The following is a 27,626-nucleotide window of genomic DNA, read 5'->3' as shown; positions in this document are numbered from 1 at the left end:
GTGAACTAAGAGGAATCGAGCTAGGGTTTCTGTTAGCTGAGAGATTGGGGCTGCAAAGTTTCGAAATGGAAACAGACTCATTAATCCTGGTTAACCTAATTTTGGATGGCCGTGATGCTTCTCCGTGGCGATTGATCAACGACCTGGATAGAATACGTGGTTACCTTGAAGGTAGAGACGTGGTAATAAATCACTGTTTTAGGGAGGCTAACTCCGCCCCACATGAGTTGGCGAAATCTCTATTAAACCCTTAACTTAGTCTGTATCTTCAGTTTGATCCTTATTTGGATTTGTAAGCTTGTACTCTTTTCATCCTCTGGATGTTATTAATGAAACTAGCTTTTCCGTCAAAAAAAAAAAATTAAATTTAGTTTTGAATTTAGAACCAAATTGAACACAAGACCAAATTGAGGGTAAATGAGTAGAAAACTAAACTGAATTCCCCATTTTGATTCCGCTTATCATTCGTGTAATATCACCATCAACTGTAAACCCCCAATTATGCTACACTGATGAACACAAAACTAAATTGGAATCCCCCATTGAAGTTTAAACATTACCAACAATTGAAGGTATCATCTCCAAAATCTGTTCAAGCCCAAAAATCCCTAAATCCTATAATTGTTCATACCAAAATTGGAGCTAGCAAAATCGCCCTGAATATGAGAAAGAAGAAACCCAAGTGTTGTTCACTCTCTCAACCTATCGATCTCTCCCTCTCCATCTTTGATTTAGGAAAGAAGACACCCACATGCTGATTCTCCATCTCAACCGATTTTGGGAAGAGAAAGTGACCACACTACAAGCACCCCAAAGTCCACGGTGCATTACTTTTTAAAGGCACCCAAAAGTCCAATCTACATTACTTTTTAAAGGCAACCCAAATTCTCCTACAACCCCACCAAACACTTGAATTCAGTATCCCATCAGAAATTAATTTTCACATCTTAATTTCTCACGTAACAAACGGACCCTAAGCTTCTTTCTAGGGCCTACAGCATTTTTACTCGGTTTTTGGTATGATATTAGTATTACAAATTAAGGCAAAGGGGAAACACAAACTGTTTCCAATAATTGCAAGAAAAAAAGTCTATCTGAATTGTAAAGACTACAACTGAAGATGATCCACTACTAGTTTCGGATCTGAATGCGAAAAAATGAATACATTATCTTTCAGATCTACAAACATCACCTACTTTCACAGTTTAAGTTACTCTGTCCCAATTGATGCTACTGAGAAATGAGAACGGTGTTTTCATGCAACTTTTGAGAGCACTCCAGCTGCAAATAGAAGATTTCTCCGCGAAAACTACACCCACAACAGAAAACAAACATTATAACGATTAAGCTTCTCATATTGGAAAGTGTAGAATATAATGAAGTCTCATACTGGAAAGTGTAGAATATAACAGAGTAACGATAATGGTGAACTTCTTAGAATTGGTATGTACTTACTCGTAATGAATAAACTGGAGTGGACTTGGTTGGTAGAGTCTTTAACGATCTCAATCTATTTGTATTTCCCAATTTGCTGAACAAAGCACGAGAGTAGTCACAAGTTATTTCACACAGAACAAGGTTTGAAAAAATTAAGTTCACTCAGTTTAAGTAATTATCGAACTTACTTTTCCTCTGTTCTTGGTGGCTTTGTGCTGGCAGTGACATCCCATAACTTTACAGTACAGTCGGCAGACCCAGAAGCAAGAAGTGAACCTTCACCACTGACATATCCAGAGAGTAAAGATATTCAACACACAATTATAATATTTAAGGATAATCTTGGTTTTCGATTAGAAGGGAGAGGTTGAATAAACTAAAATACATCTAGATATAGGGGTTGTATTCTCACTACTTATTTGATTTAAGAAACACATAAACTGTTTTCTTGTTCAACTGGGAAAATGAATACCATTACGTTAATTTCGTCAAAATGACCATGACTATGACCAAGATACATATATATGTACACACATATTCACCAGAAGAGAAAAATAAGCATTTCGGGTTTAATGGAACACCAACCTGAAATCAAGTGTCCATACACAGGAAGTGTGTCCAGTTAAGGGGGTAATACAGCGACCGCTTGAAAGATCCCACATCATGATAATACCATCTTCATCGCCTGATGCCATATACCTCCCGTCAGGTGACATTGCCAAAGATAATATCATACTCCTATGACCAATGAAAATTCGAACACATTCCCCACTCTGCACATCCCACAGTCTAACCGTTTTGTCACTCGAACCAGTTGCTATGTAGTTACAGTTTGCATGCCACTGGACACACTGAAACATGTTCGAATCAGACAAAAGGTTTGGTTCAATGATATTCCATTTAAAAATCCAAGAAACTCGGCTAAGAGCTATTAAATAAAGGAACTATGTGGATGAAACTTGAGAACCCAACTTGGTTGGGTGGTATGAATCCAATGAAAGAGATTACTCACATCAACATCAGATAAATGTCCTGCCATTATCCTTAGAGGTTGTATTCTGTCCATGGACCAAATTCTAGCAGTTCGATCATGTGAAGAGCTCGCAAAATAATGCCCCATAGGACTAAACTGCAATGACAACCATGTTGGTAAAGAACTAGCATTTTCGACAAAGTAGATGAAAGTAATTTGCTGACACTACATAATGTTGTAGAAGAGGTGAATTTCTCATTTGAGGAAGTCACCACGAGATGCAGCCCAGCATACGATAGTAGAAGAGTTGAACTAGTGACTCAGAAAATAGAATTTGGATACTATCATTACCATTTACCAACAAAGCATTTTATATAAAAAAAAATTAAGACAAGATGCAATCAGAATCAGATTTTACCTGAACATCCCATACAGGGTAATTATGACCTTTGTAGCAAACAAGATTAGCGTTCAGCTTGGTGCTCCATAACCGAACTGCAGTAGATTAATGAAATTTAGTTATTTAGCCAAGCAGCTACTAGAAAAAATCTTGAACTTAAGACTCGTGAAATGGTTTTTGATAGAGGAAGCGTACTGGTTGAATCTGATGACGACGATAAAATAAAATCCCCAAGAGGACTAAAAGTGGCAGAATGAATGGGTCCAGCATGCCCCTGAAACAGGGTATAAGATCTTTTCCCATCCTCTGCTCCCAGTAATTGCTCATTAGGCGTTGTCTCATTTCCACCCTGCACAGTAGCTGACATGTGTGGTTTGAATAAGCAAATATTCTTTACCGAAGGTAAGGGCAAGTGATGTAGAACAAATGGGTGAGTGGAGTGAACGGGAAATGGACCACCCAAAAACAAGTGGTCGACATGGGAAATTGTCTACTTTCGGTTCCCATCCATTAAGACCCTTAACTCCATCTACTCAATAACTTAACAACTTAAAAAATATATAAACTAAACTATTAAATGACTGAAAACAACATGCAGAATACTGATCTATGTTCTTTATGTTAGATAAATGTACTTAAATGGTAGAAGTTGAAGTAGCTTATAAAGTTAAACAACTCAAGTTTCTTATTAACTATTGAAGTTATCGAACAACTTATCAATGCTATTCTAATATTTTAGAAAAGTTTTTATTTATTTCTTACATTGGAGATGCCTATAAAAGGCCTTCCGTAGAAATTGAAAGGATCGTTAAATAATCAATAAACAACGCATTTGACTTTTCCTCTATCTTTCTGGTGAATTTCAAAATTCTTTTCCTAAAGGTTTTATGCTAGTAACCTTCTCATTTCTGGAGGATTTCAGAGTTGATGTTTTTACAAATGTTTACGATTATAGTCTATCTGTGCTTCTGCCGTGTCAGCAAGCTGAGATGATCAAATGGATTTGCCAACGAACATAACGACAATTTAAATGAACTTCAGATAGAAAATTAGTGAGTGGTAAGCATTTAATCTAATGTAGTTTAAGATAACTACAAATGACGTACCAGTAGCAGCTTGTTGCCCGATTTTTGCCATGTCCCAAACCTGTAACAGAAGGAATGAGATATGAAAAGCTAAAATCTATCAGCGCAAACATCACAAGATATTAACTTGGGTCAAATAAGAACCTTCAATGAGGAGTCTGAAAATCCCCCAGCAACAAGTGACCCATCATGTGAAATTGATGAACAGTTCAGACTGGCAAGCATTTGACGTGAATGTCAACACCATAATAATCATAAAGGGGAAAAAACTAGCTGAAAATATTTAAAAAAAATAAACTTTTTCAGTTACCCATTATGTGTGTTGATAAACGTATAAAAACAAACTGATGGTAGAGCCATGCTGCCCAACTGCACACGGTTTCGTAGGTCCTCGAGAATGGAATGTTCTACTTCTGTAGGTCTGCGAGGAAGTAGATAAGTACAGATAGAAATAATTTACACATTTAAATTCATTATAAGCACGCCTTAGATCTTCTGAATCAAGTTTTCAATCATATAATCAGTTTTAGCAAAAGTATTGGATCGGATTAACACAGTAACACTGCCACGTGCACCCGTTAATAATACTTAAATTTGTTAATAGTATGGTAAGAATCGTAAGATTAAACAATAACTAGATAAGATGGATCATTCTGCACTCTTGGTCACGTCCTACAAAAGCCTACAAACCATGAACGATATGAAACGTGGAACACCTCAACGATCCTCTAATGCCCTATCCTACTGTATTCCATTCACTTCGTTCAACAATATTCCTTTTTTTCAAGTTAACTCGTTTAGCAATGTAATGACCGATTTCCGAGGTTAAAGTGTTCAACTTAACATGCCTTGTATCAATAAAAGAGATAGAAATTCATAAAGGTATTCGGATGAATACATACATTAGGGGCAAAGTAAGTTCTGGTTTGACTCGAGGCGCCACTGATACAGTGTTTGTTTCTGCTCGAATGGTTTTTCCCGTGGTACCGACAACCTTGTCCTTTTTCAACTTCTTAACTGAAGAGCCTTGTTTCCCTCCCTCCGTTGATCTTTTCTGAACCCAAAAACAAAAAGAGGTGTGAAGGAAAGGTTATTCAGCAAAAGTACCTCACAGCTTTATATACAATTTGGACACCTCCGTTCAAACGAGTGACAAGTTCACAACAAATGCTACAAGTAACCGAAAGTTAAGGAACTCTTACTGCAATACCTTGTTTTCTTCCAAGTCTCCCTCTTTGCTTTCTCCTTCACCTTTTTCAGAATCTGGCATCAAACCCCCTCCTTTTTCCAAACGGTCTTCTAAAGAATCTTCCAGCAACTATTGTTGATAAACATATTATAGTATATAATATAAAAAATGTCAGTTGTTATGGAACAACCATCAAAATCCTATCAAATGTAGTAACATAAGTATTGACAGTTAAAGATGGATTATATTTCATATGCTTCAAAATTGAACATAAAAAAGGTAAATAACCACAAGAAATTATTGCGGCACTTGCGCGAGAGTTTTAAAACATACGAATCTCAACTTCATGAAATGCTGAAAGCTCTTTTTGCACATTATAAGAATCTCAATGCGATCTATGCTTCATTGAAATGCATGTTTTATTGTATCGAGAGAGAACCAAAACAAGCTCAAAATATATCCAGAAATATATTTTAGTGTCATGTATCTTGTTCAACGTTACTTTATTTGGACTGCAATTTGTTTCCTGGTGGTGTTATTATACCCATCTTGAAAACTCTGCCAGTCATAACCCCAACACTACTTTAAGCAAGTGGACCATTCAGATCAGATACAATTTGGATGGACTGATGCAAATAAATAAGAAAATGGAAGATGACGAGGAGAAACGAGATTTGAGTGGCTATCTAGAGAACTTGACTTGTCAAAATATCAAGAAATATTAAACTGAAGATATATAGCCAACTTCTTTTTTGATTATCAAAACTACTGAAAAGTGAAATGCAATCTCCCGTCCTAAATCATCTTAATCATGGACATGGAAATCCCTAACATTTTCCAAAAAATAGAAATTGAATAAAGCACAAAAACATCAATAGTGAACAGCTACTTAGTGGAAAAGAGAGAAATGCCTATGAGTAAGAGGGGTCGTGGAGGTCTGCAGTAACTAGAAGCTGGACTTCACACGAGGTTTTTATTAGGCTCACAATAACAATTGTAAATGATCACATGAGTATGCAAGTTCCATCTGAAGCATTTTGCTTTACTAAGATAGACCCGGAGGAGGTTTTTAGTTACTTCTAGGAGCAGAATGTTGACTTCAAAAATAAATTTTACCAAGAGAAAACACAATAACACATGGAATTTACAATTAATAGGTAGTACAACTACGAGTGACAATTAAAACAATATGAAACATTAAAATGTACATCCACGTTCCTAAGAGATGATAAAATAAACGACTAGTTGTTTGAGCTAATTTCTCTATTTTCTTATTGTACACAGACACCATTACCGACACAGTTTTGCAATTTCAAGACTTCAAAGAGAGGTGAAAGCCAATAAGGAGATGATTTGCAATGTTACTTCCAGTTTTCAGTTTATTTAAGCAAAGCATGGACATCATTACCCACAAACTGCTATGTCATAGTACCAAAGTTTTATTTTACTTTTATGTGAAACTACAAACAAACTCTTTGCGGTGCAAGTGCACAAGGTTTGACTATACATATACAAGTTCAAAGAGATAATGTTGATAAAAAAAAATAGGAGGGGTTAGGCACTCACTCCCCAGTGTATTTCTTTCTCATTTATCAGTTTAGCTGTATCCTGGCTGCTTCCAACTAGAGTTACAACCTCAGTGTCATCCGAAATTGAGCTTGGCTGTCCCGGAGAAACTACGAACGAATTATAGAAGTACAACATATTGAATTAGTAACATCTCCAAAAGCGAAACCAAGTAAATGATCAATTAATTTACAAATAGTAATCATAATATTCACGCTCATAGAATTTGCCGTGAAAATAGAAAGAAGATTATACCTTGGAAATTAATATGCTCGTTAATTATTCCAAGCATCGTAATGGACTCGGTCTTCTGAAGATATTGCAGCAGAAGTTCATAGGAGTACTGATGGGACAACAGAAACATTCAAAATTAGACATTGATGATATACAACCTGGAACGTCTATTCCAGTGACATGTGGATATAAAAGAAGACAAGAATGATGATCCAAAAATGAGGTATAACACCAAGGAGAAAGTCAAAAGAAATTGTATATGATCAAACCGATCAAATATAACGAAGTACCAACAGCATAATATTTAACTCAACACTTATTTCCCTTAGAAGGATACAAGAGGGTGTGAAACCAGAGGCCAAAATGATACCACAAAGCGGGTTTGGTTTTCTTCTCAAGTACAAGTGTACATCACTCATCAATCTCTTCTTTTTTATTGAAATATGATGTTATCCAGCCACCACCCGGAAGATAAACAAGGGCATGGTCCTCTTGCATTTAAAACTACAATAAGCTGAATACACAAGGTACACGAGAAAATACGCGAACTGCGAGCATTATATGGTAGAGCTATTAAGTCAAGACATGGATAGGAGATCTCCCTCCAAGGGGAAGGGTAACAAACCCCTGAACCAGTGACGTCCTTCACTTCAAGGTCATTATCTAGTACATGATAGTATGCATTTGAGGTATATGATAGTTTCCTCTCATTAACCAATACATCAAAAGAAGAATGCTAACGTTACAACCTGAAAGATCCAAACAAGTTTACTATGAAAAGGACCATTATACCAGGAGCAGCGTCTATGTAAGTTCTGCCACTTAATCCAAACGGACAAAAAGATGAAGTTTGGCTCAATATGATTTTTGAGCGAAAAAACAAATAAGCATAAATACATATATACGAAAGTAACTTGCGGTCCTGAGTTCCTGACAGTTTTTATATGAATTTCTTTATATTAAAAATCATGTGTTGTAAAACATCACACATTTGTTTTTTTGGGTTGGTGAAGAGGCAAAATAGGCGACTAGAAAAGGGTTAGTATAGATGAATTAATGAACCACCTGACATATCTTAATATTGACTTTATTCCTCCTTAGAGATTGAGCAAATTCCATTTCCTGCATAATTTGTGAAGATTATGGGTAAATACTTAACTAATTAAAAGATAAAGAAGAGCATATCAAGAGAATGGCAAAAACGTTTTACCTCCAGATGTGAGGGTGAAAGAATGCCTTCTAGCTTTTGGAGGTCTCTTAGGTGCATCATCTCATGGTCTTCACGGAAGCAATTAAAAAAACTTCTAGCTGTGACATGAATGAATTGCAGATAAACATCAGATGGTGCTTGTTCTGGGAATATCAACTTGGGAAATGCAACTTATTAAAATTTACCTTCATGTGTGTGCCCTTTTGCCACAAGATCCATAAAACAATGGATAAATACTGGATAGAGCACGCGTAGCAATTCATGCTGCACATTTGTCATAAAATTATAAATGTTACATAATTTGGTTTATGAGAGCATGGTAATTGCTTAAAGCATTTAATAGCAGAGTTGAGGAACTATATTGTTTTTGGACTAGAGTTAGTAGAAACATATTCGGACTTCTCTATTCAAACTCCCTAATGTTTGCTTTTCAGAACAAGAAAATGAAAAGAAGAAATCAAAATAGAGAGGAGAAAAAGGTAGAAAGAAAGACCAACAACCGTAACATGGCGAGGTATCTAGGGCATATCACTTTCTCAAAATAAAATAAGTCACTCACCATCGAGAACACATTTACAAGGAGAATGGTGATTGTTTAGTTTCTATGTCATAAAAAGAAAATTACCAATCGAACTGTCCTTGGAAATATTACAGTAGTCTATAAGAGAAATTAGTTATTACCTTGTAAAGATCCAGAGAACTATATGTCCATGACCTTAACTTCCCATAATCCTCCTGGTATCGCGCAGGACCATTCTCTGATCTGATTGACAGAAAAAACAATTACAAAAATACAGTTAGATAGGTAAAGAAAGCATTGTGTATCGCTCCTATTAAGAGACAACAATGATAGTGCATCACTAAATTTTAATTTCAACTTATTGTAGCAAAGTGAAAAAATATGATGTTATCTTTTTATATAAATGTGGTATCATTTTGTTTCTTCGTTAAGAATTAGTGCACGCCTTCTACGCATCGAGGCGGACGCCTCAAGGCGGTGCTCTATTTTCTGGGGCAAAATGCCTTGCGGTGTAACCTGCAAAAAGGTTTTCTAAACATTCACTTTGTTGCCCCTGATTGATAGTTTTGAAAGGTTGTTCATGTAGAGATTTAGTAGGTTTTATCACGTGGTTGTGAAGTTGTAACCTAATTGCATGTATTGCACGAAAATAAACTTAACTGCACGAAAGAAAAGTAATTGTTAATATTCTTCCACCTTGCTCATTCTTTTTGTGATTGCTGTAATAACTTTTAGAACATATAGTTGCACTATAGTTTGTTAGATTCCATCTGTTAAGTTAATATATCAATAATTCGAGAAAAGTGGCAAGTAAGTTAATATAAAGACTTAAGTATTTGACAACCAAGTTATATTAATGCAGTTGCATCTTATATTACATAAACTTAATCAATGTTTGTACATTTTGTTATATTTGTAGATGGGTATGGCTCGACGTGATTCGGTCTGTTCTCGGCTCGAGGCTTACGCATCTAACGAATTTTAAAACACGGCTATAAACAAACTATAGAGCGTATAGAATTATTCTTCTCATTGCATACTTTCAACATAGAAAGGAGAAATTTCGACAATCTGGCTCCTAAGTTGTGAAAGATACGTCTACTTCTTTTGTCATTTTCAGGTCAATTCTTTCTGGTTGATTTTCTTGAGGAACGGGTGATTTCTATTGAGGTATTGTGTTGGTGAGTTGGTCAACTTTTTAGCATATTTCAACAAAATAAGCATCACTCTCTCAAACAGCGTTGCGTCTGCCATGACGTCAATGCTCCTAAGTTTATTTCTGGCATATCATCTCTATAATGGAGAACTCGTCACTTCATCTATATAAAGTAACACCCAACTACACTTCCTATCTGAGTAACTGTGTGTGAGAGAGAGAGAGAGAGAGTAGTAATGGAGAAAGAAGGGAAGAGAAGTCATGTCCTATTACTTCCATATCCAAGCCAAGGTCACATAAACCCAACTCAACAATTTGCTAAGCGTTTAAACTCTAAAGGTATCAAAACTACACTAGTTACAACCATATTCCTATCCAAATCTACCCAAATATCCTCCCAACCAGGTATCGAAACGATATCCGATGGCTATAACGGCGGTGGGTTTGCCGAAGCAGATAGTTTAGAATCCTATCTACAAAGGTTAGAAACCGTGGGTTCAGAAACACTAACTGAACTTATTACGCATACCAAGTTTTTGAAGCCCTAGTTCCGAAGACAACAAATACCAAGTATTAGGATAATTTCATCCCAAATGCAACAATCACTCATTCCGAAAAAGATCGTCTCTAAATTTTGAACTGTTCAGGAACATTGATAAAACTACATTTCCTAATAAGAATTATTCCTCTTCCAATTTCCACAAATACCAACACCAATTAATCTTCAACTAGGCTAAAAGAATAGCTTTTTTCTAGGTCAAAATAATATGCAGAGAAACAAAAAATTAAAAAATTGTCTTAGGAAAACCCTAGAAGCAAAAAGATGAGAAAGAAAGAGAGAGAGAGATGAGTACTCAGGGAAAGAGAGGATGTGTTTGGCGATATCGGGATCAGTTTGGGAAGTAGCGTTGGAGGAGGAGCTTTTACTCTGCTCCTCCTGAAAAGCGAGCTCAGTTTGCTTGAAACCCTTCTTCTTCAGATACGCAATCACCGCTTTCTCTATATCTCCTTCCTCCATTGACTCTATCGATCAATCTCCAGGAGAGAAAGAACAGTTAGTTGTTCAACCCTCTCTCTCTCTCTCTCTCTCTAAAATACTGAAGCCTGAAACTCGAATTGAAGCGGAAAATATTTGCGACGGAAAAACCACAAAAGAGAGAGAGAGAGTAAAAAAAAGAGCGTCGACAGCAGGATTCGAACCTGCGCAGGCAAAGCCCAACAGATTTCGAGTCTGTCTCCTTAACCACTCGGACATATCGACCCGATGACATTCTAAGTAAAATACGTTTTTGTAATTAGTACCACAAATATTATAACTACTAAAGTAAAAGATGTACAAATATGTATGAAGGACCAGTAACGAAGAAAAGTGTTTTATTATAATTTCAAATTCGTCTTGAATAATGGACGATTCTGCACTAAATAATATTAAAATGAAGACAAAATTGAAAATCAACAAAATGAATATATAAAGTTCAACAAAAAAAAAAAACAAAATGAATATATATATATATAGATTGAACAATAAGATACATGGTTTCGAAAAATAAAAATGTCATCTTTTTAAGAAGACGATGAACGCTTTCAATTTGTAGCCTCTTTTCCACTATATTAATCTATTATATAAAACAAAAGGGAAAAACCTGGGACAAACATCCTTTGTTAATAAAGGATATTGTCTAGAAGTCTTTCTCAAAATTTAAAGGGTTATTTCCCTAATGAGTAATGACCCCCAACTTTGTGACCAGCTTCCCGCCTGACCCCCTACTTTACGAGAAATACTCATATGGCCCCCTTCCGTTATAACACCGTCACTCTCTCTCCTCCATCATGTTTTCTCTCTCTGTCAAGTCATGCTACATCATCTGTTACGCCACCTCATCACCTTCTCCGGCGACTTCAAACCTAAAAAAAAAAATTGTTTTTTCTCTCTTGCTCTCTCTCTCTAAAAATTTTTTTTTTCTTTCTTCTCTCTCTCTAGAAACAGTTCTAGAGAGAGAGAGGAAGAGAGAAATTTTTTTTTTTAGGTTTGAAGTCGCCGACCAGGAGACTCTCGCTGGAGAAGGTGATGAGGTGGCGTAACAGATGATGTGGCATGACTTGGCAGAGAGAGAAAACATGATGGAGGAGAGAGAGTGACGGTGTCATAACGGAAGGGGGTCATATGGGTATTTCTCGTAAAGTAGGGGGCCAAGCGGGAAACTGATCACAAAGTTGGGGGCCATTAGGGAAATAACCCAAATTTAAAATATAGTCTTTTTTAGAAATAAAATAATCTATTTAAAGAAAAAATAACCGTGTAACAAAAGAAATTGCAAGGGTTAAAAGAAATTGAAATCTGTCTTTCTTTAGATTCGCTTAAAAAGGAAAGAACAATTCTACTCAGATTTTGGAGAAAGTTTCTACTCAAATCTCAAGTAACCTATTTATATGGTCAAAATAAGAGGAGTTCTACTCATATTTCAATTGAACTTCACTTTAGGATTTTAGGGTTTAAATCTTCACTTTCTTTTCATTGAACTTCAATTTTATTCAGATTTCTGGTGGGTACTCAACCTTATATTCAAATTATTTTTTCTTCTTAAATTATCATCTCAATTGTTAATTACAAAGATTTATGGGGAACCTACGAAATCTCAATTGTTAAGTTGATTAAATTATCATTATATTTTTTACTCATTAAATCCTTGTAAATCTTCATTGTTAATTTGGTTAAATTATCATCTCCATTGTTAATTAAACACTATGAAATTTGTGAAATTGCAAGGGTTAAAAAAGAAGAAATTGAAATCTCTCCTTCTTTAGGTTCGTTTAAGAAAAGAAAGAAAGTTTCTACTCAGATTTTGGGGAAAGTTTCTACTCAAATATTTATATGGTTAAAACAAGAAGAGGTCTACTCAGATTTCAATTGAAAAATCACTTTAGGGTTTTAATCTTCACTTTCTCTTCATTGAACTTCAATTCCATTCAGATTTCTGATGGGTACTCAACCTTATATTCAAATTATTCTTTTTTTCTTAAATTATCATCTTTATTGTTAATTACAAAAATTTGTGGTGAGCTTACGAAATCTCCATTGTTAAGTTACTTAAATTATCATTATATTTCTTATTCATTAAATCCTTGTAAATCTCCATTCTTAAGTTGGTTAAATTATCATCTCCATTGTTAATTAAACACTATGAAATTTGTATTGGTTATTTACAAATATTTGTGGCGAGCCTAATTGAAATTTGAAAAGAGCCTTATGATATTTTAGATGTTCATTATTTATTTATGTTTCTGGTGGGCCTAATTGAAATTTGACACACTGTGAAATTTCTGGTGAGCCTAATTAAACACTATAGCTGATCCTAAACATATACAAATTACAATGTATAATTCAATTGGTCAAAATTCAAAATCAACATTGATACAAGTTGGATATTCTTCATGGAGATGATCTTAAACATTATGAACTAGATGAGAAATATAGTTATGAACACTGATGAACTTGATACATTATGTTATATCATCTCGCTACAGTTTAATTAAAACTAGACTAGGGTATAGCGACACTACTGAACTTGTTAAATGGATATTCTTCATGGTTATGTGAAATATAGCTTAATTAAACACTAATGATATCATCAACTATAGCTGATCCTAAACATATGAATTTCTCAAATCAGAAAAATGCAAAGGTACCCCTAATCTTCATTTATTTGGTGTTTTTGATGGTCATGGCCAATTTGGAACTCCGTGTTCGAATTTTGTTAAGGATATATTAGTAGAAATCCTCTCAGACGTTGTTAAATAATCCTGCATTGTTAGATGATCCTATAAAAACATATAACTCAGCACTTTTAGTTTTAGCTACAAATTCTGAATTTCATGATAGTGATATCCATGACAGCAACTATTATTACTGTTCTTGTTAGTGGGGGTACAATTTTTGTTGCCAATGAGGGTGATTCAAGAGTTGTGACTGCTGTGAAGAATGATAGTGGTGTTGTTGTCGAGGACCTCTCGTGTGATCAACTACCGTTTAGGAAGGATGAATATGAGAGGTTGAAGCTTTGTGGGGCTAGGATTTTGAGTGTTGATCAAGTGGAAGGGTTAAGGATCCAGATGTTCAGAATTGGGGTTGATGAAGAAAACGATGGACGTGATCTTTGGGTACAAGCTGGGTTGTACCCTGGAACTGCGTTTACAAGGAGTTTGGGAGATACTACTGTTGGGTGAAGGTGGTTCAGTTAACCCCAAATCATATGTTCTTTGTGATTGCAACTTATGGGGTTTTCGAGTTCCTCTCGATCAAGCTGTTGTTGATAAGGTAAGACCCCATTAAAACTTACTTGTATCGAATATTACATTTCTGGCTAAGATAAGTTTATGACAATTTACTTTATTTCATCATAATTTCGTTAAATGTGATTGATACAACTGTCCGTGCCCTAGTATACCTTAGTAATAATAATAACTTATTTACAAATACTAATTTGTCATTTACAAATTAAAAACACTTCTCTCTTATTTTTAAATCTATACATTAACTTGTGTGGAGCTTCATCGACACAATGTCCTTACCAAATTTAGAAGATTATTTTGATACGAAATGAAAATAAATTAAATTTATACAATTATTAGGAGATTAAAAAAGTGAAATTTGTCCAACTGCCCTTGTTCAAGGGGTAGTTTTCCCGGGAAAATGGTGGTTTAGGTCAAAAAATTAAGTATAATAACTAAAAACCAAGTAACTTTTTTTTTTGGAATCTGATAACTTCATTACTTAAGCAAAGCCAAGATGAATTACAATGAGAAGTTAAAAGAAGAACAAAGCACAAAGATGCAACTCTAGGCTGCCTACATACGGGCTACCGAAGCGCTACTACCCAGCATACGTGGGCCAAGCTGTAATTCCACCACTATGCCCACTGCCTCTAAAGAAGAAGACATAAGTTCTGATGTGCCTTTAGTGGGTCATCTACTATCATGGCCCATTCCACCATTTCCACCATTATGTTCACATAGAGTAACTAACTTGCGGTTATGGGGGGTTCCTTCCCACATGCGCGCAGATCTAGGGTTGAAACGATTACCCCACCACGAACTTTCATGATCGAAGAACTTCCATCGTCCGCCGGTCGGGCCCCTTTTCCCATTGTCTGTACGGTATCTTCCTCCATAACCCCAACATGTGTCTGACCTCGAGCTCTAATTTCTGTTTCCCACAACTGTAATACTTTGAACTCCGATGGATATTTAGGACTGAGTTTGGTCAATACTATTGCCTATTGTGTCGTCGTGAGTTTCTTCTCCAAGAGATCCATGAGTTTCAGCCTTGAAGGACAAAACTCTATGGAATGACCCAGGATCCCATTGTAGAAGCAACTTCTCCCTATCTTCTCAAACCTTAGTTGTACTTGATGAGTTTGAACTTAAACAAAGAACCGTTCTGAATCAAAATCATGTTTGATAAGAGATTTGTCTGTTTCGCCTCTTTCGACCAAGATTATATCCTCTCTTATGATCCATGGGGCTTGGCGTGTCCAACTAGTTGTTGAGAGGGTTATGTGTTGTTGAAGAAACTCCAAATAGATTTCCATGACCAAAACTTGAACCGGAAGAAACACTTAATAAACAAAAAGATCTTATAGATCAACAAAAACAGGTCCTAAAAGACCAACAAAGGAAACTTTTTATTAGTACTAAGAAAAAAAGGAAACCGGCGGAGAAGCCAACGAAGATTTAGAAGATTTGCTCAAGAAATACGGTTGTGGAAAGAGAGAGTGTGTGTGTGTGTGTGGAGTTGAATATCAGTGTAGTCATGCAAGTAACTTTTTCTATAAACTTGGAGCAACCAAAATATTATAAGTAATGATACATAAAGTTTAAAATAATTTTTTTTTTTGAATTGTTCAGCATGTGCCTCGAACCCTTGACTTCTAAGGTGGATGATTATATCTATTACCAATCCAACCAAGGGTTGTTGGCAAGTTTAAAATAATATTGGTATTTCTCAATCAGGTAATTTTGTATTTAATTTTTTATAAAATTACCCCTTCATAAAACATCTTTTTCTTTCAGCTTTTTTTTTCTCTCTAAAAGCAATGGATTATCTCACGCTGTCTCTCTCTCTCTCTAAACTCAGTCAGTTTTTTCTTCTGTATCATCATTTTTCTGTCATCTTCATCTCTCTAAACTGAATCGATCTATCACCCTCTTATCATCCCTGGTTAATCATCTTTGATCGTTGCCATCACTAATCGATTTGGATTTTAGCCGGTTCTGTTCACCTTCTAAATCTCAAATCTCATCAACCATTTAAGTCAATATTTGTTGAAATCGAGCCCCACCACCATCGCCAGTCGATTTTTTCATTGATTTCGTTTGGATGACAAAGAGTTTCAGAGCTCCGATGACATTGCTCAAAGTTTGTTTATTGGACAGTAGATGCCAAATCTATGGAGGTGTGTTGAAGATAGGTTTTAGAGTTGATGTTATTACAACTGATGACCTTTTAATTGGACCGTGGACGCCATCCATGGAGTTGTGTACTTGTGTTGAAGATGAGTTTTGGGTTATTATAACTAATGACCTTTTAACTATGTGTGCGAAGTGTGGTGATACCAACATAACACATGAGTTGTTTAATGAAATGCCTGAAAGACATATTCTATAATTAAATAGCTCTGATGACTGGATACTAGTTGAACCAAAGCCAAGTATTCTTTGTTGTTGACTGCTCAAAAAATATCTTCAGGAATCAAACCCAATGATTTCCCATTCTCAACTAATCTAAAGGCTGGGATTCTTGGTATTCTTGAAAATGGAATACATATTCATCAAATTTGTGTTAAAACAGGGTTTCATAGTCTCTAATTCAGTGATTCACATGTACTCAAAATGCGGAAGGACAAAGGAAGCAACTCGAATTTTTCATTTAATGACTTCAAGAAATCTTATTAGTTGGAACATGACTTGATGTTTCATTTAATGCCTTTAAGAAATGTTTATTTAGCTCTAAAATTCAGAAACTAGGTTAAAATTAGGGGAAAACGAAAGTGGTGCACAAGAAGTTTTATTAGTTGGAACACGAAAATGGTACACACGAAAAATATTGCAAAACGCAAATTGAAAGTGATTTCCAATATTGCACTAGCAAACTTTGTTCGCTGGAGAAATATAGCAAACTTCGTTCGCGGAAAAAATATTGCAAACTCCGTTCGCAGAAGAAATATTGTAAACTTAGTTCGCAAAAGAAATATTGCAAATTCAATTTGCAGAAAGAAAAAGTTTGAAAATGGATCTTGTTAGAAAGATAATGGAAAATCTTTTCTATATACATAAATTTCACTGAAACTCGACATCTTAAGAAAAATTTATATAGATTTAAAGTTTAAAGAAAAAAAATTTAGTTACATGAAATGACAAAAGGGTATTTTAGTATTTGTATGTTTTTTGACCTGAATAATAATTATGAAATGTTTTTTTTTATTGGGAAATCGACCATGATATACGTTAGTCGGTACGGGGCATTGGTACATCATGTAGATGTGAATAATAATTATGAAATGTTTTTTTTTTGTTGGTAAATCGACTACGAACTACGTTAGTGGGTATAAGGCATTGTTACATCATGAAGATGTGATAAGCACCTAACCGCCTAAGTTAAACCATTAATGAAAGAGGCCTAAATCCCAACAACATAAAAAAAGCCTAAAACCCGACAAATTTATTACATCATTTATACCCTTAATAACCCAAGTACAGTAAACCATGGACTCCACCTCCTTTGCGAGTCGAACCTGGGATCTCCAGGATTTTTGGAGTCTATGTCAACACTCTCAACCAGTTAGACAAGCAATTGTTGACAATATGAAAGGTTTTTTGTTTTATTACTTATTTTAAATATTATTTTGACTTATTTAGTTAACCCCTAGTTTTCCCTAATGCCCCTAAAGTCTTAAAGTTTGCCCAAAAACCCTATTTTCAAGTTTAATTTTTTTTGTTCCTTTTTTCGTCGTATATATGAAAAGGGTTATTTCCCTAGAGGCCCCTACTTTGTGACCAGCTTCCCGCGTAGCCCCCTACTTTATCAATAATACCTAGAAGGCCCCCCTTTTTTCCGTTAAAGTTAAGTGTTCGTTACTCTCTCTCCTCCATCTCATCACCTCTCTCTGCCACATCAACTCTCTCGCCACATCATCATCTTCTCCGATAGGGTCGCCGGCCGGTAAAAAATTCTGGCGGCCTTCATACTTAAAAAAAATATTTCTCTCACCCCTCTCTCTAAACACTCTGGCGAAGGGAAACCCCTTCGCAGGAGATCTGATGCCGAACAGACCTTCAAGGTTTGTTCGTGAACAGACCTCTGGCAAAGGGGTTTCCCTTCGCCGGATTGTTTGGAGAGAGAGGAGAAAAAAAATATATTTTATTTTTTTTAAGTATGAAGGTTGCCAGTCAGTCGCCGAAATTTTTGGCCGGCCGACGACTTATCGGAGAAGATGGTGATGTGGCGAGAGAGTTGACGTGGCAGAGAGAGGTGATAAGATGGAGGAGAGAGAGTGAACACTTAACTTTAACGGAAAAAGGGGGCCTTCTTGGTATTATTGATAAAGTAGGGGGCTTCGCGGGAAGCTGGTCACAAAGTAGGGGGCTTCTAGGGAAATAACCCATATGAAAATCTAGAATTCCATTAATTTACCCCAACATCCCACCCAACCAGGCCTCTTCTTCTTCCTCTCTCGATTCCCTTCCCCTTCTTGCTTTGATCTTACACTCAACATTGTTGAAAACCTTAATCACTCGAAATCTCTCTCATTCTAGTCCAAGTTTCTAGTTTTATTCCATTTTCTCTGTAGAGGTACCTTAAGATCGTTCTATAACAATCGAAAAGATCTCACTCTATCTAGGTTGAAATCTCTTTTAATTTTTACTACCAATTTGTTTATGGTATTTGCACTACACCTTCCTATAATCTTGTATGTTTAAGTTTCAATCATGTGTTCTGATGTGGCGTGAAAATGCCACATTTTAATCAATTAACTTCAATGAGTTAGTTTCCTTCGGGTTTTATTTCTAGTTATTTCTGTGTTTTTCTTGGTAGGTACCTTATTTGGAGTTTGATGTTTGATTCAAAATAAAACGAAGCGATTCATCACAATTTCATCTCATGCGGATGAGGTCGGAAGAAAATAGCACCAGGGGTATTTTAGTCATTTTGATGAAATCAGAGGTTAAATGGAAAGTGGAGTCAATGGTGAGGCCGACGGCGAAGACGGAAGTAGAATCGGAATTCGGATAACAAGTTTAAAGTAACTTTGCATTTTTTACATGTAGTGTAATTATGACATTCGACGATATCTTCAACCTCTACATGGTGATGGAAAAATTGAACGACACAAACTACGTTCAATAGGAAAGAAATCTGGGAAGGGTTCTCGAGAAAAGAGCAGAAGTATTAGACACACCGATCCCGGTACTTACTGAAACCTCTTCTAAAGAGGAACGTGAGCAAGCTGACACTATCAAAATAAAGTCAACACTAGTCACAGGACTGATGCTAGTTTCCATGGAAAAGAAATATCAAGATAATTTCATTGACATAGATGCTTATAGCATTATTCGACAACTAAGCGAAGTTTTTGACACACAATGTCAAAAAGAAAGATATATGATATCCAGAACTGTACTGAAAAAGCGACAAGAAAAAGGCAAACATGTCCGTCTTCATATTTTAGAAATGATTGATCATTTCAAAGACTTGAAGTGGTTGGGAGCAAATATGGAAGTCGACTTTGCAGTTGACTTGATCTTACTTTCATTACATGATGGATTTAAAGAAGTTGATGGATTTAAAGAAGTAAGATGCTACTTTGACAAAAAGTTCGGCGTAGGATCCCTCGAAAGACTGCTCACAATTCTAGAAGTAGCCGAATGCAAAAACGGAATACCTGAAAATACAGAAGAAATTCTTATTGTTCAAGAAGATGCCAATCCGGGAACGGAAGGCGTTAGGAGAAGGATACATTCTAGGACAAAAAGGGGCAGGCGTGTCCCAAGACCCAGAACCATCCTTCCTAACAACAGCTGTATATTCTGTGGTAGCAAATCTCATATGTGGATAAGAGATTGCCCACACTACCAGGAAGAGCTAACCAACGGAGCTGGAAGCTCCGGACTAGGTAAAAATGTTGAAAGTTGATTCAATTAAATACAATTCCCTTAAAGGTATTGGATACCTAATGCTCATTTCATTATGAATGACAGGAGCAAGTGGGAGTTGAGTATTTAACTGAAAGGAGACGAACCTGTCAAAGAGCAGAAGAAGGAATGGTTGTTAAAAAGACTCAAGAAGGATTTTAATCTCCTATAGGCATTACTTTAATTAGATTTTAGTATTTTACTTTTGAACATCATCTCTAGAATTGGACTTATGAGAAAATAAAGTATTTGGTTTTAATATTTTATGATGTTCTTAGAAAGGTGCCTATTTCAGCTTACAAACATTAATACCAATCGATTCAATTAGTTATTCTAATCTAGCTAGACAACTAGGATGAACATGAAATTCGAAAAGAATAAACATGGTTCAAACTAACTTTTCTGACAAGATCTCTTATGACAAAACAGAGGTCAATTAATCATTAATACTTATGTTAGACATAAGATTGTGGTTAATGTGACTAGAATCAACTAAGTACTCGAACTTGAGAGAAGTTTTAGTAACTTGACCTAAATCAAGTAATGAATCTAAATGACTAAAGATTTTGATGAGATCAAAAGTCTTAGTCATGACATGTCTTCCGAAACAACAGTGTCTAATACAAGCTGCATACCCACTAAACCTAAAAACTGCTGTAGAAAATAAAAGAATTCCATACGGGTATGGATTTTAGAAGAAGTTCTAAAATAGTCTTTTATTTAAGTCTGAGAACAACAGACATAGTTTCTTCTTCAAGAGAAGAAATGTGGAGGTTTCCCTCACAACATCGGAACAAAATTAGATTGTTGCTCCCGATGGTGTCTTCCTTGAAAAGAGTTATTCACGAAGACAAGTGGGAGAAAATATTCGAATCTGATTCGAATCGAGCAGCAAAACAATAACAATTGGGAGTACGAAAAACTCGCCAAGTAACTTCTTAGAAGAGTTAAGAAGATTCTACGAAATTGTTCAAAAACCCCAGTGAGTCTTCAGCCCATAACCCGTTTCAAATACAGCCCCGTTGCGAGGGCATAGGCAGGAGCACTCTGAAAATTGGCTAAAAGTCAAAAAGATCAAAAGTAAGAGTTGGTATCTAACATCCGTAAAGAAATTCAAGGGTTGATCTTCTGATAAGATTAGTTGGACTCTCGCTGGACAAGAGGGTCAGTGGGAGTGAAACACGTTAGTTTTACGTCATGTATGTGAGACATACTAGAATTGAGAAACAGTTAAGGAACTGACTCAGTAGGACACCAGATGAGGTTAAATATTATGGGCATCGAAATCTATATAGTGATAGGTTAATAGATGATAAGGCTCGTTCAAAAGAAGTTTTGAAGAGGTCTAACTAGAAATACTTTAAGAGAGCGACTCTACCCATCTCTCATGGATCACTGCTAAGTGATGTGCCTAGAAGGTTACCCTAAATAGGTCACCACCCGCAAGTATACGGGCGTCAAGTAATAATTCCGGTAAGACCGGTTCGTTCCTCAGAGACTAGTTAAAGCTATTCTAAAACTTAGAGATAGTATGGTTTTGATTTTGATTTTGGTTTTATAAAATACTAAAGTACTAAAACAAATAAAATAAATGAACTCAAATTGGGGAGAAGTCTAGGATTTTGGAATCCACTCTATAAAATCACTTTTTGGAACAAATACTTAAACTGATTAATTCTCTTTTCCTATAACTCAGAATTTCGATTAATGAACTAACCTAATTCCGGGGGATGTTTTTGTTAAAACCGATAAATCATAACAATGTAATTGTATTTATTTTGAAAAACAAACCTCTAAACTATTATCTATCAAGTGATAAGTATACACCATCAAAGGATTTAACCTAAGCATGATGTATCAAACCTAAAAGTATAGATAATGAATAGAAAAGCTATTTAACAAACTAAAACAAAGTAAACCATAAAGCATAATAAAGAATAATCAATCAAAGATATATCTCTAAAAGATCAAAAATGAGTTTGATCGTAAAATCCTAGATGAGAGATTTAGCTATTCATGATCAAAACAAATATGACAAATAAGAGAAGAAGGGGAAGAACAACTAATCTTCTTTTTGCTTATTTCCTGTCTGGCAGCCAAACGCTTCTCTGGAGAAAATAATTTTCCAGCGTCAATGGAAAATGATTTTCCAGCAACACTTCTTGACCAAACGCGGTCTTCTTCTCCAACAAAATCTCCCTATCTCTCTACTGTTTCTCTCTCTGTTTCTATTTCAATATGAATCAGCTAACACATGGAAATTGAAATTGAAGATTGTATTTTATAAAGAATTAAATTACAATCCTCTCTCTCTATATACAAATCACTCTCACTCTCTGTTTGTGTTTCTCAATTTCTACTCTGTTAGTACTCTCTCTCACAAAAAGAACTACACAAGAAGAAGAAAAGAAGATAGATGATTCTCTGATTTAGAAAAGAGGAATAGAAATACAATTCGGAACTCTCTCTCCCCTTCTCTCTCTAATATTTCTGTTTAATTGAGCTTCAAAGAGGATTTGATCCCCCAAGATGAGATGACCTATTCCCCCTTCTGTTTCTCTGATTTATAGACGTTGAAGAAGAAATCAAAATCAGAAATATCTTGGTAGCTGTCCATTTCTGAAAATAACTCAATCTTTCCATAAACTTTATTCTTTCTAAAGTCGTCTTCCAAGCTAAAATTTCCTCTTCATTCCCTGATTTCTAAGAAGCAATCAAATCCTCCTTTCTCTGTCTCCAACGAATATATCCAGCTCACATCAAATCTCACTACAAATCTTTATTTCTTTCCTTTAATCTCTGTATTCCTCTTAAACTTTCTTTTTCTTCTTTTATAAAAGCCAGCCATTAATCTTCACTCTCAATCTCTTACCAAGTCCAACCAATATTCATGATTCTTTCTCATTATCTCCTTCAATCTCTAGAGATTTCCTGTTTCTTTCCATCTATGCTTCTAAATCAATCTCTATATTATCTCTAACATTTGTTGTATTTTAATCCTCCATCTTATTTCCTTCTTCATGCTTTCTCTTTTTTTTTAAAGAATGAAATTTGAATAATATCTTTCTCCCTCTCATTTCCTTAATAGTAGTAGGCTAGTAGATAAGAGAGAATAAGGGTCAAATGAGTGAAGATGAGAGAAAGTGGGAAGAGGACTTGCCATAAATATGGCACCAATTAACGAGGATTTGCTGGCTCAATGCATTAAAGATGATTCCATGCTTCTGAGTGTAGGGAATAAATTAGCAAAGAAATTCCAGATGCAGCCACGTGAGTAGATGAGCCCACAGACGTCCAAGTCCTTCAGATTTGCGTGGGGGAGTATTGAAGCTCAAACGTGCAATGCACCGAATCTTTAATCATCCTGAATCTGGAAAGTTGTCCCGCACTGCCCGATAGTATACCGAAATTCCTTGTTAACGCTTGGGTGTGCGCCAAGTGGCACTAAAGTTGATTTGGTCAACTAATTTTTCTCCCAACTTCGACTTGCTCTATCTTTCTCGTCCGGACTTCGATTTGACTTTAGTTTTCGCCTCTAGGTTCGCCATGAACTGTTCTTTCATCCGAGCACCAACAATGCCAAAAATGCACAAATGATCAAAATGCCCCTAATGTGTCTTTTACCCGCTTTTAATTATTTTTCCGCACCAAACTCCGTAAAAGACATCTGAGAAAGAAAACACAAACAAAACATCAGAGTAACCGCTCGAATTGGACTAACTAACCAGAGTTAAGAGATTCAGATGGGACATTTTCATGTCTCATCACTAAGCAAGAACTCGGATGAGCAAAAGCACACATGAGGGAAACATTGATGTAACGAGACGTGAGATCGATTATGAAGATGATCAACGTTTACCCGCACATCTAGAAATACAGAAGTATTTGATGTCGTCACCCATAAACAAACAGAGAAATTCCTAAGATACTTGGAGCATCTAGGTTAAAGTCTCTGAAAGTAAAAGTTGAAGAAGTCATAAAAGCAATCTTCCGAATATAAAGATAGTAATCTTTTAGGAATGACAACCACGTGGAAAAAGGTTTTTCGCAATGGGAGTCGTTGCAAACTCTACAAGTAAAGAATATACAATTAGAACTTAGAAAGTGTTAGTTTCAGTTTAAGAAAACTGATATTATCATAAAAGTTGACGAAGACGTTCTTCAGCATGATAATAATAGGCAAAGTGAAAACGAATAGTGGATTGAATCCACAAACTAAAATGTCGCCTTAGGTCGAACATGGAAGATGCACGAATCTAAGGAGTTAGGGTCATGAAAGATTGCCCTATATGACTTGTAAAACTGGGCATGTAAAGGAGTTTGCGCGGGGAACTCAATTTTACAAACTCTTGTCATCCAAAATAATTTAGTTTACTTCGTCATCTAATTGTGGTTTAGAAAGTAGACGACAATCCAAAATAATGGAAAGTTTCAGGTAGATTTATTAGATAAGTGGTCTAATAAAAGAAACCCTACTAAGTGAACATGGAAGCATTCCATTATAAGTATCCCTGGTCCAGGTCATTGGTTGGACAACAATGACTTAAGAAGACTAGCATGAGTGATTGACAAGATAGCGTTACTTCTTGGGCTATAGGAATAAGGGTATTCAAGTAAACTTCATGGGTGTATAAGATACACTGGAAACCCACCAAGTGAGAGTGCTTCAAGAGTTGAAGATATGAATGTCATGACTCTCATTTAGCAAATTGGAGAGATTCCTCAAAACATGAGTACTCACTCATCTTATGTAAGGAATGTCGAACGTTGGTCCCGTCAAACGCCGCACCGTAAAAGGAGGTTATAAAAATGGAGGCCGAGTGAAACAGAAAAGACATGAAGCCGAATGGGAGTACAAGAATGGAATATGCCTTCTTAACGAGAGTTATGATAAAGTATCTCTAGGCCACTTGAGGAGTGACAACTGGAAATGCATGGCCGTGCTCAAATGGATTAAATAGTTAATCATTTGATTTGACAGTTTGTCCTCCCAATCAAGAAAGTCCGATAAGTGTGACGTATCAGATGAGATATGAAAAGACATGGGAATTGAGCATTGCACTTGTTCTAAGTACAAGTGGGAGACTGAAGGATATATATCCTCAAGGTCTGAAGGTATATCCTTCCGAAGAAATGTCCTTCGACCAAGATGGTAATGCGTACGATTTGGCTCTTAGAATAATGATGATTTTATTTGGAAGATCAATTAATCCGGTTCAATTAGGAGTCCTAATGCTTAGCTAGAAGCCGCTTACGATTGTCGGATCACTTTGGTTATCCGCGGGTAACATAGACCGGATCCTACAACGGGTTACACATAAGAATGGTAATTTGAACAGTGAGAATGGACTGATGAGAACTAGCATATAGATAGATATGATGCAGTCTAATAGTGCTTAAAAGATAGAAAAGAACCGGGCTCGAAAGGGAAGCCCGAAAAGGAGCAAAACCCACTTTTGGGCAAACAAGGGAACTCCCTTAAAGGGAGATCCCTGGGCGACCACATGTGGGACGTGGGTCGGGCAGACTAAGCCCATTAAGGGCTAGTCTGGCCGGCCACATCAAGGGGTAACCCTAATTAGGGTTTTGTCCCTAATTAGGAATCCCAGTTAGATTAAACTCTAATAAAGCTTATCTTTTCTGAGGGACTTTTAGGATTCCTTATTTGAGTAGGACTCTACTAAGGTAATGCCTATATAAGGACCAGTTTAGACTTCAAAAAATGTGTGGAATTTTCTCAAGAAGGAAATCACTCTGTTCACACAACTATTGGAGAGAGAGGATTTTAGAGAAAAGTTCTCATTCTATCTATCAAGTCTAGAAGGAGTTATTCATCTCTACCTTCAAGAAGGTCCTAGTTGACTGAAAAAAGGGAGTTCAAGCTATTCATTCAGTGTCTCAAGTAGAGGAGCTACACTTGAAGCTCTTTGATCTTCACACGCGATTGGAATGGTTCGTGGGAAAATTGCGATAAAGGTTAGTTTATCCCACTTCTAGTTTATTGTTAGTTCATGTATTCGATCCTGGATAACTTAGTGTTAAACATTAGATGTTTGAGATTCCGCTACCAACACTAGTTAGATGATTAGGATATGTATTAGATACATACAATTCCCAATAGTGTGTTTGGCGATAACCAGATGATGGTGTTAACTCTAAACTCGGTGTGTTCGCCCAACCTAAGATCCTCTGCATCACTTTTTGTTCTGTCATTTTATAGTGTCTTGGTTCGACCGTTGCTTGACGATGAGTTGTCATCTCTAATGGTTGTAATGCATGGGTTGTCACTATTAATCTGGATTTCTTAACCCCCTAAGGGATATATCCAGGATATTGTCATCTTAAATGACTGTAACGTCTATCCAACGGATATGCGGTAGGAGGTCCGTTGAGAAGTTGAGGGCAGACCTCTTTATCCAGGGCTGGATGTGCTTCCATATTTAGATCTGTTAAGGAGGCGAGGGCGGACCTCTTCCTCCAAAGCTGGAAGTGTTTGCGTAATTCAAAGTTGCTTCGGGGTGTCCGAAGATAAATCAATTAGACCCATTAACCATTAAATCATGGGCTTAGACACCATGTAGGCCCATTAATCATGGATTTCTACGGGCGCTCCTGGTGACATATTTTGGCCCATACAGCAGTATGGTTACGGGATCAAGGATAACACAGCAGTTGCTCGGATTCTTCACGGACACAGCAAGGAGAGCTATGGACTGTTCAAACCATCAGGAACTCGAGTGGAAGCAGCTCGGTTCGGGACGCTTGGGTGCATAGCTCGGGGCAGTACCTCTTTTGGCCGGAATATCCTTGTTTGGGTCGGATTTATCTAAGGGGTTCCAACTGCTTTCTTGGCCGGAAACCTTAGGCTTTTGCTAATCTCATCATTACCCTTCTTCTTATGCTATTTAATTGAGGTTTAGTGTGAGATTTCTAGAGAGAGAAAGCTAGGGTTAAGCTTTCATGGTGGTTTTAGTTTGAGAGGAAGAAGAAGATGTTGTTGCTAAGGGGAACTCTGGTTTTACTGAAGGGACACCTTTGTTACTTTGTTAAGGGGAAATCAAAACATTGTTAAGGGGAGATCGACAACACACGCATATTCATATTTTTCGACGATCCTAGTCTTGTGCCATCATCGAAAAAGGGGGGATTTCAACCTTAACTTTTGTCTTCTTTTTTTCTTTTTATCTTTCTTCTGTTTATTATTTGTTTCGCCATGTCTATCTAGCTCTTGTATTCGGGTACTCGTGAACATGATTTGATATGTGATGAATGACTCATTATTTGTTAAATGTTAGTTTGATTAACTTTGTCTAATTTTATGAATTAGAAGCCTTGATGTTAATCGTCTATTGATACATAGTTTGATAATACGTGTTTAGTTTGATAGTCGATGCTTAGTAACTTTTGCTCGGTTATACTTAGTTTGACGTATTATACTTATTAGTGTCATATTTGTTCATTGTCAACTTACTTGATATGTGTTATTAGTTTGATAGCCGATGCTAGTAACTTTTGATCGACTATGCTTAGTTTTACACATGATGCTTAGATTTGTCAATGTGGGTGAAGTTAGCTAAACTTCCATGCTCTAGATAATTAGTTATTGTCATTATCGATCTTGTGGCTCGAAGTATCTTTCTCATTCCATTCTTGCCCGAGTCTTCTCTC

General features: G+C 36.2%; 1 protein-coding gene, 1 non-coding gene and 1 pseudogene across 3 annotated transcripts; 1 reads left to right on the top strand and 2 right to left on the bottom strand.

Annotated features, from left to right (window-relative positions):
• Positions 1-1,038: 1,038 nt before the first annotated feature.
• Positions 1,039-11,063, bottom strand: TAF5 (TBP-associated factor 5). Of its 2 annotated transcripts, none has more exons than XM_086654105.1 (19): positions 10,625-11,063; positions 8,776-8,857; positions 8,280-8,358; positions 8,095-8,192; positions 7,950-8,006; positions 6,906-6,993; positions 6,651-6,760; positions 5,106-5,213; positions 4,798-4,949; positions 4,206-4,316; positions 4,040-4,109; positions 3,917-3,956; positions 3,006-3,170; positions 2,829-2,905; positions 2,450-2,566; positions 2,023-2,288; positions 1,626-1,721; positions 1,456-1,531; positions 1,039-1,309 (listed from the first exon to the last, which is right to left on the bottom strand). In XM_086654105.1, exons 1-19 carry the CDS (start codon positions 10,786-10,788, stop codon positions 1,256-1,258), a joined length of 2,010 nt encoding a protein of 669 aa, XP_086510231.1. In that variant the 5' UTR covers positions 10,789-11,063; the 3' UTR covers positions 1,039-1,255. The 2 variants fall into 2 exon arrangements, with proteins under 2 accessions (XP_086510231.1, XP_086510232.1); XM_086654106.1 differs by lacking the exon at positions 10,625-11,063 and adding an exon at positions 9,311-9,384 and having other exon boundaries at positions 8,776-9,130.
• Positions 10,950-11,031, bottom strand: TRNAS-CGA (transfer RNA serine (anticodon CGA)). Its single transcript has one exon. It is a non-coding gene; the product is annotated as a tRNA-Ser (tRNA).
• A 2,280-nt stretch (positions 11,064-13,343) lies between the features above and the next one.
• On the top strand, positions 13,344-14,089 carry LOC147567476 (putative protein phosphatase 2C 35 pseudogene; annotated as a pseudogene).
• The last annotated feature ends 13,537 nt before the right edge of the window (positions 14,090-27,626 follow it).

The sequence above is a fragment of the Eschscholzia californica genome, unplaced genomic scaffold, assembly GCF_041429995.1.
Source record: "Eschscholzia californica isolate CP2 unplaced genomic scaffold, dmEscCali1.0.p SCAF_1, whole genome shotgun sequence".
NCBI lineage: Eukaryota > Viridiplantae > Streptophyta > Magnoliopsida > Ranunculales > Papaveraceae > Eschscholzia > Eschscholzia californica.
This window is presented reverse-complemented; position numbering and strand designations above follow the sequence as displayed.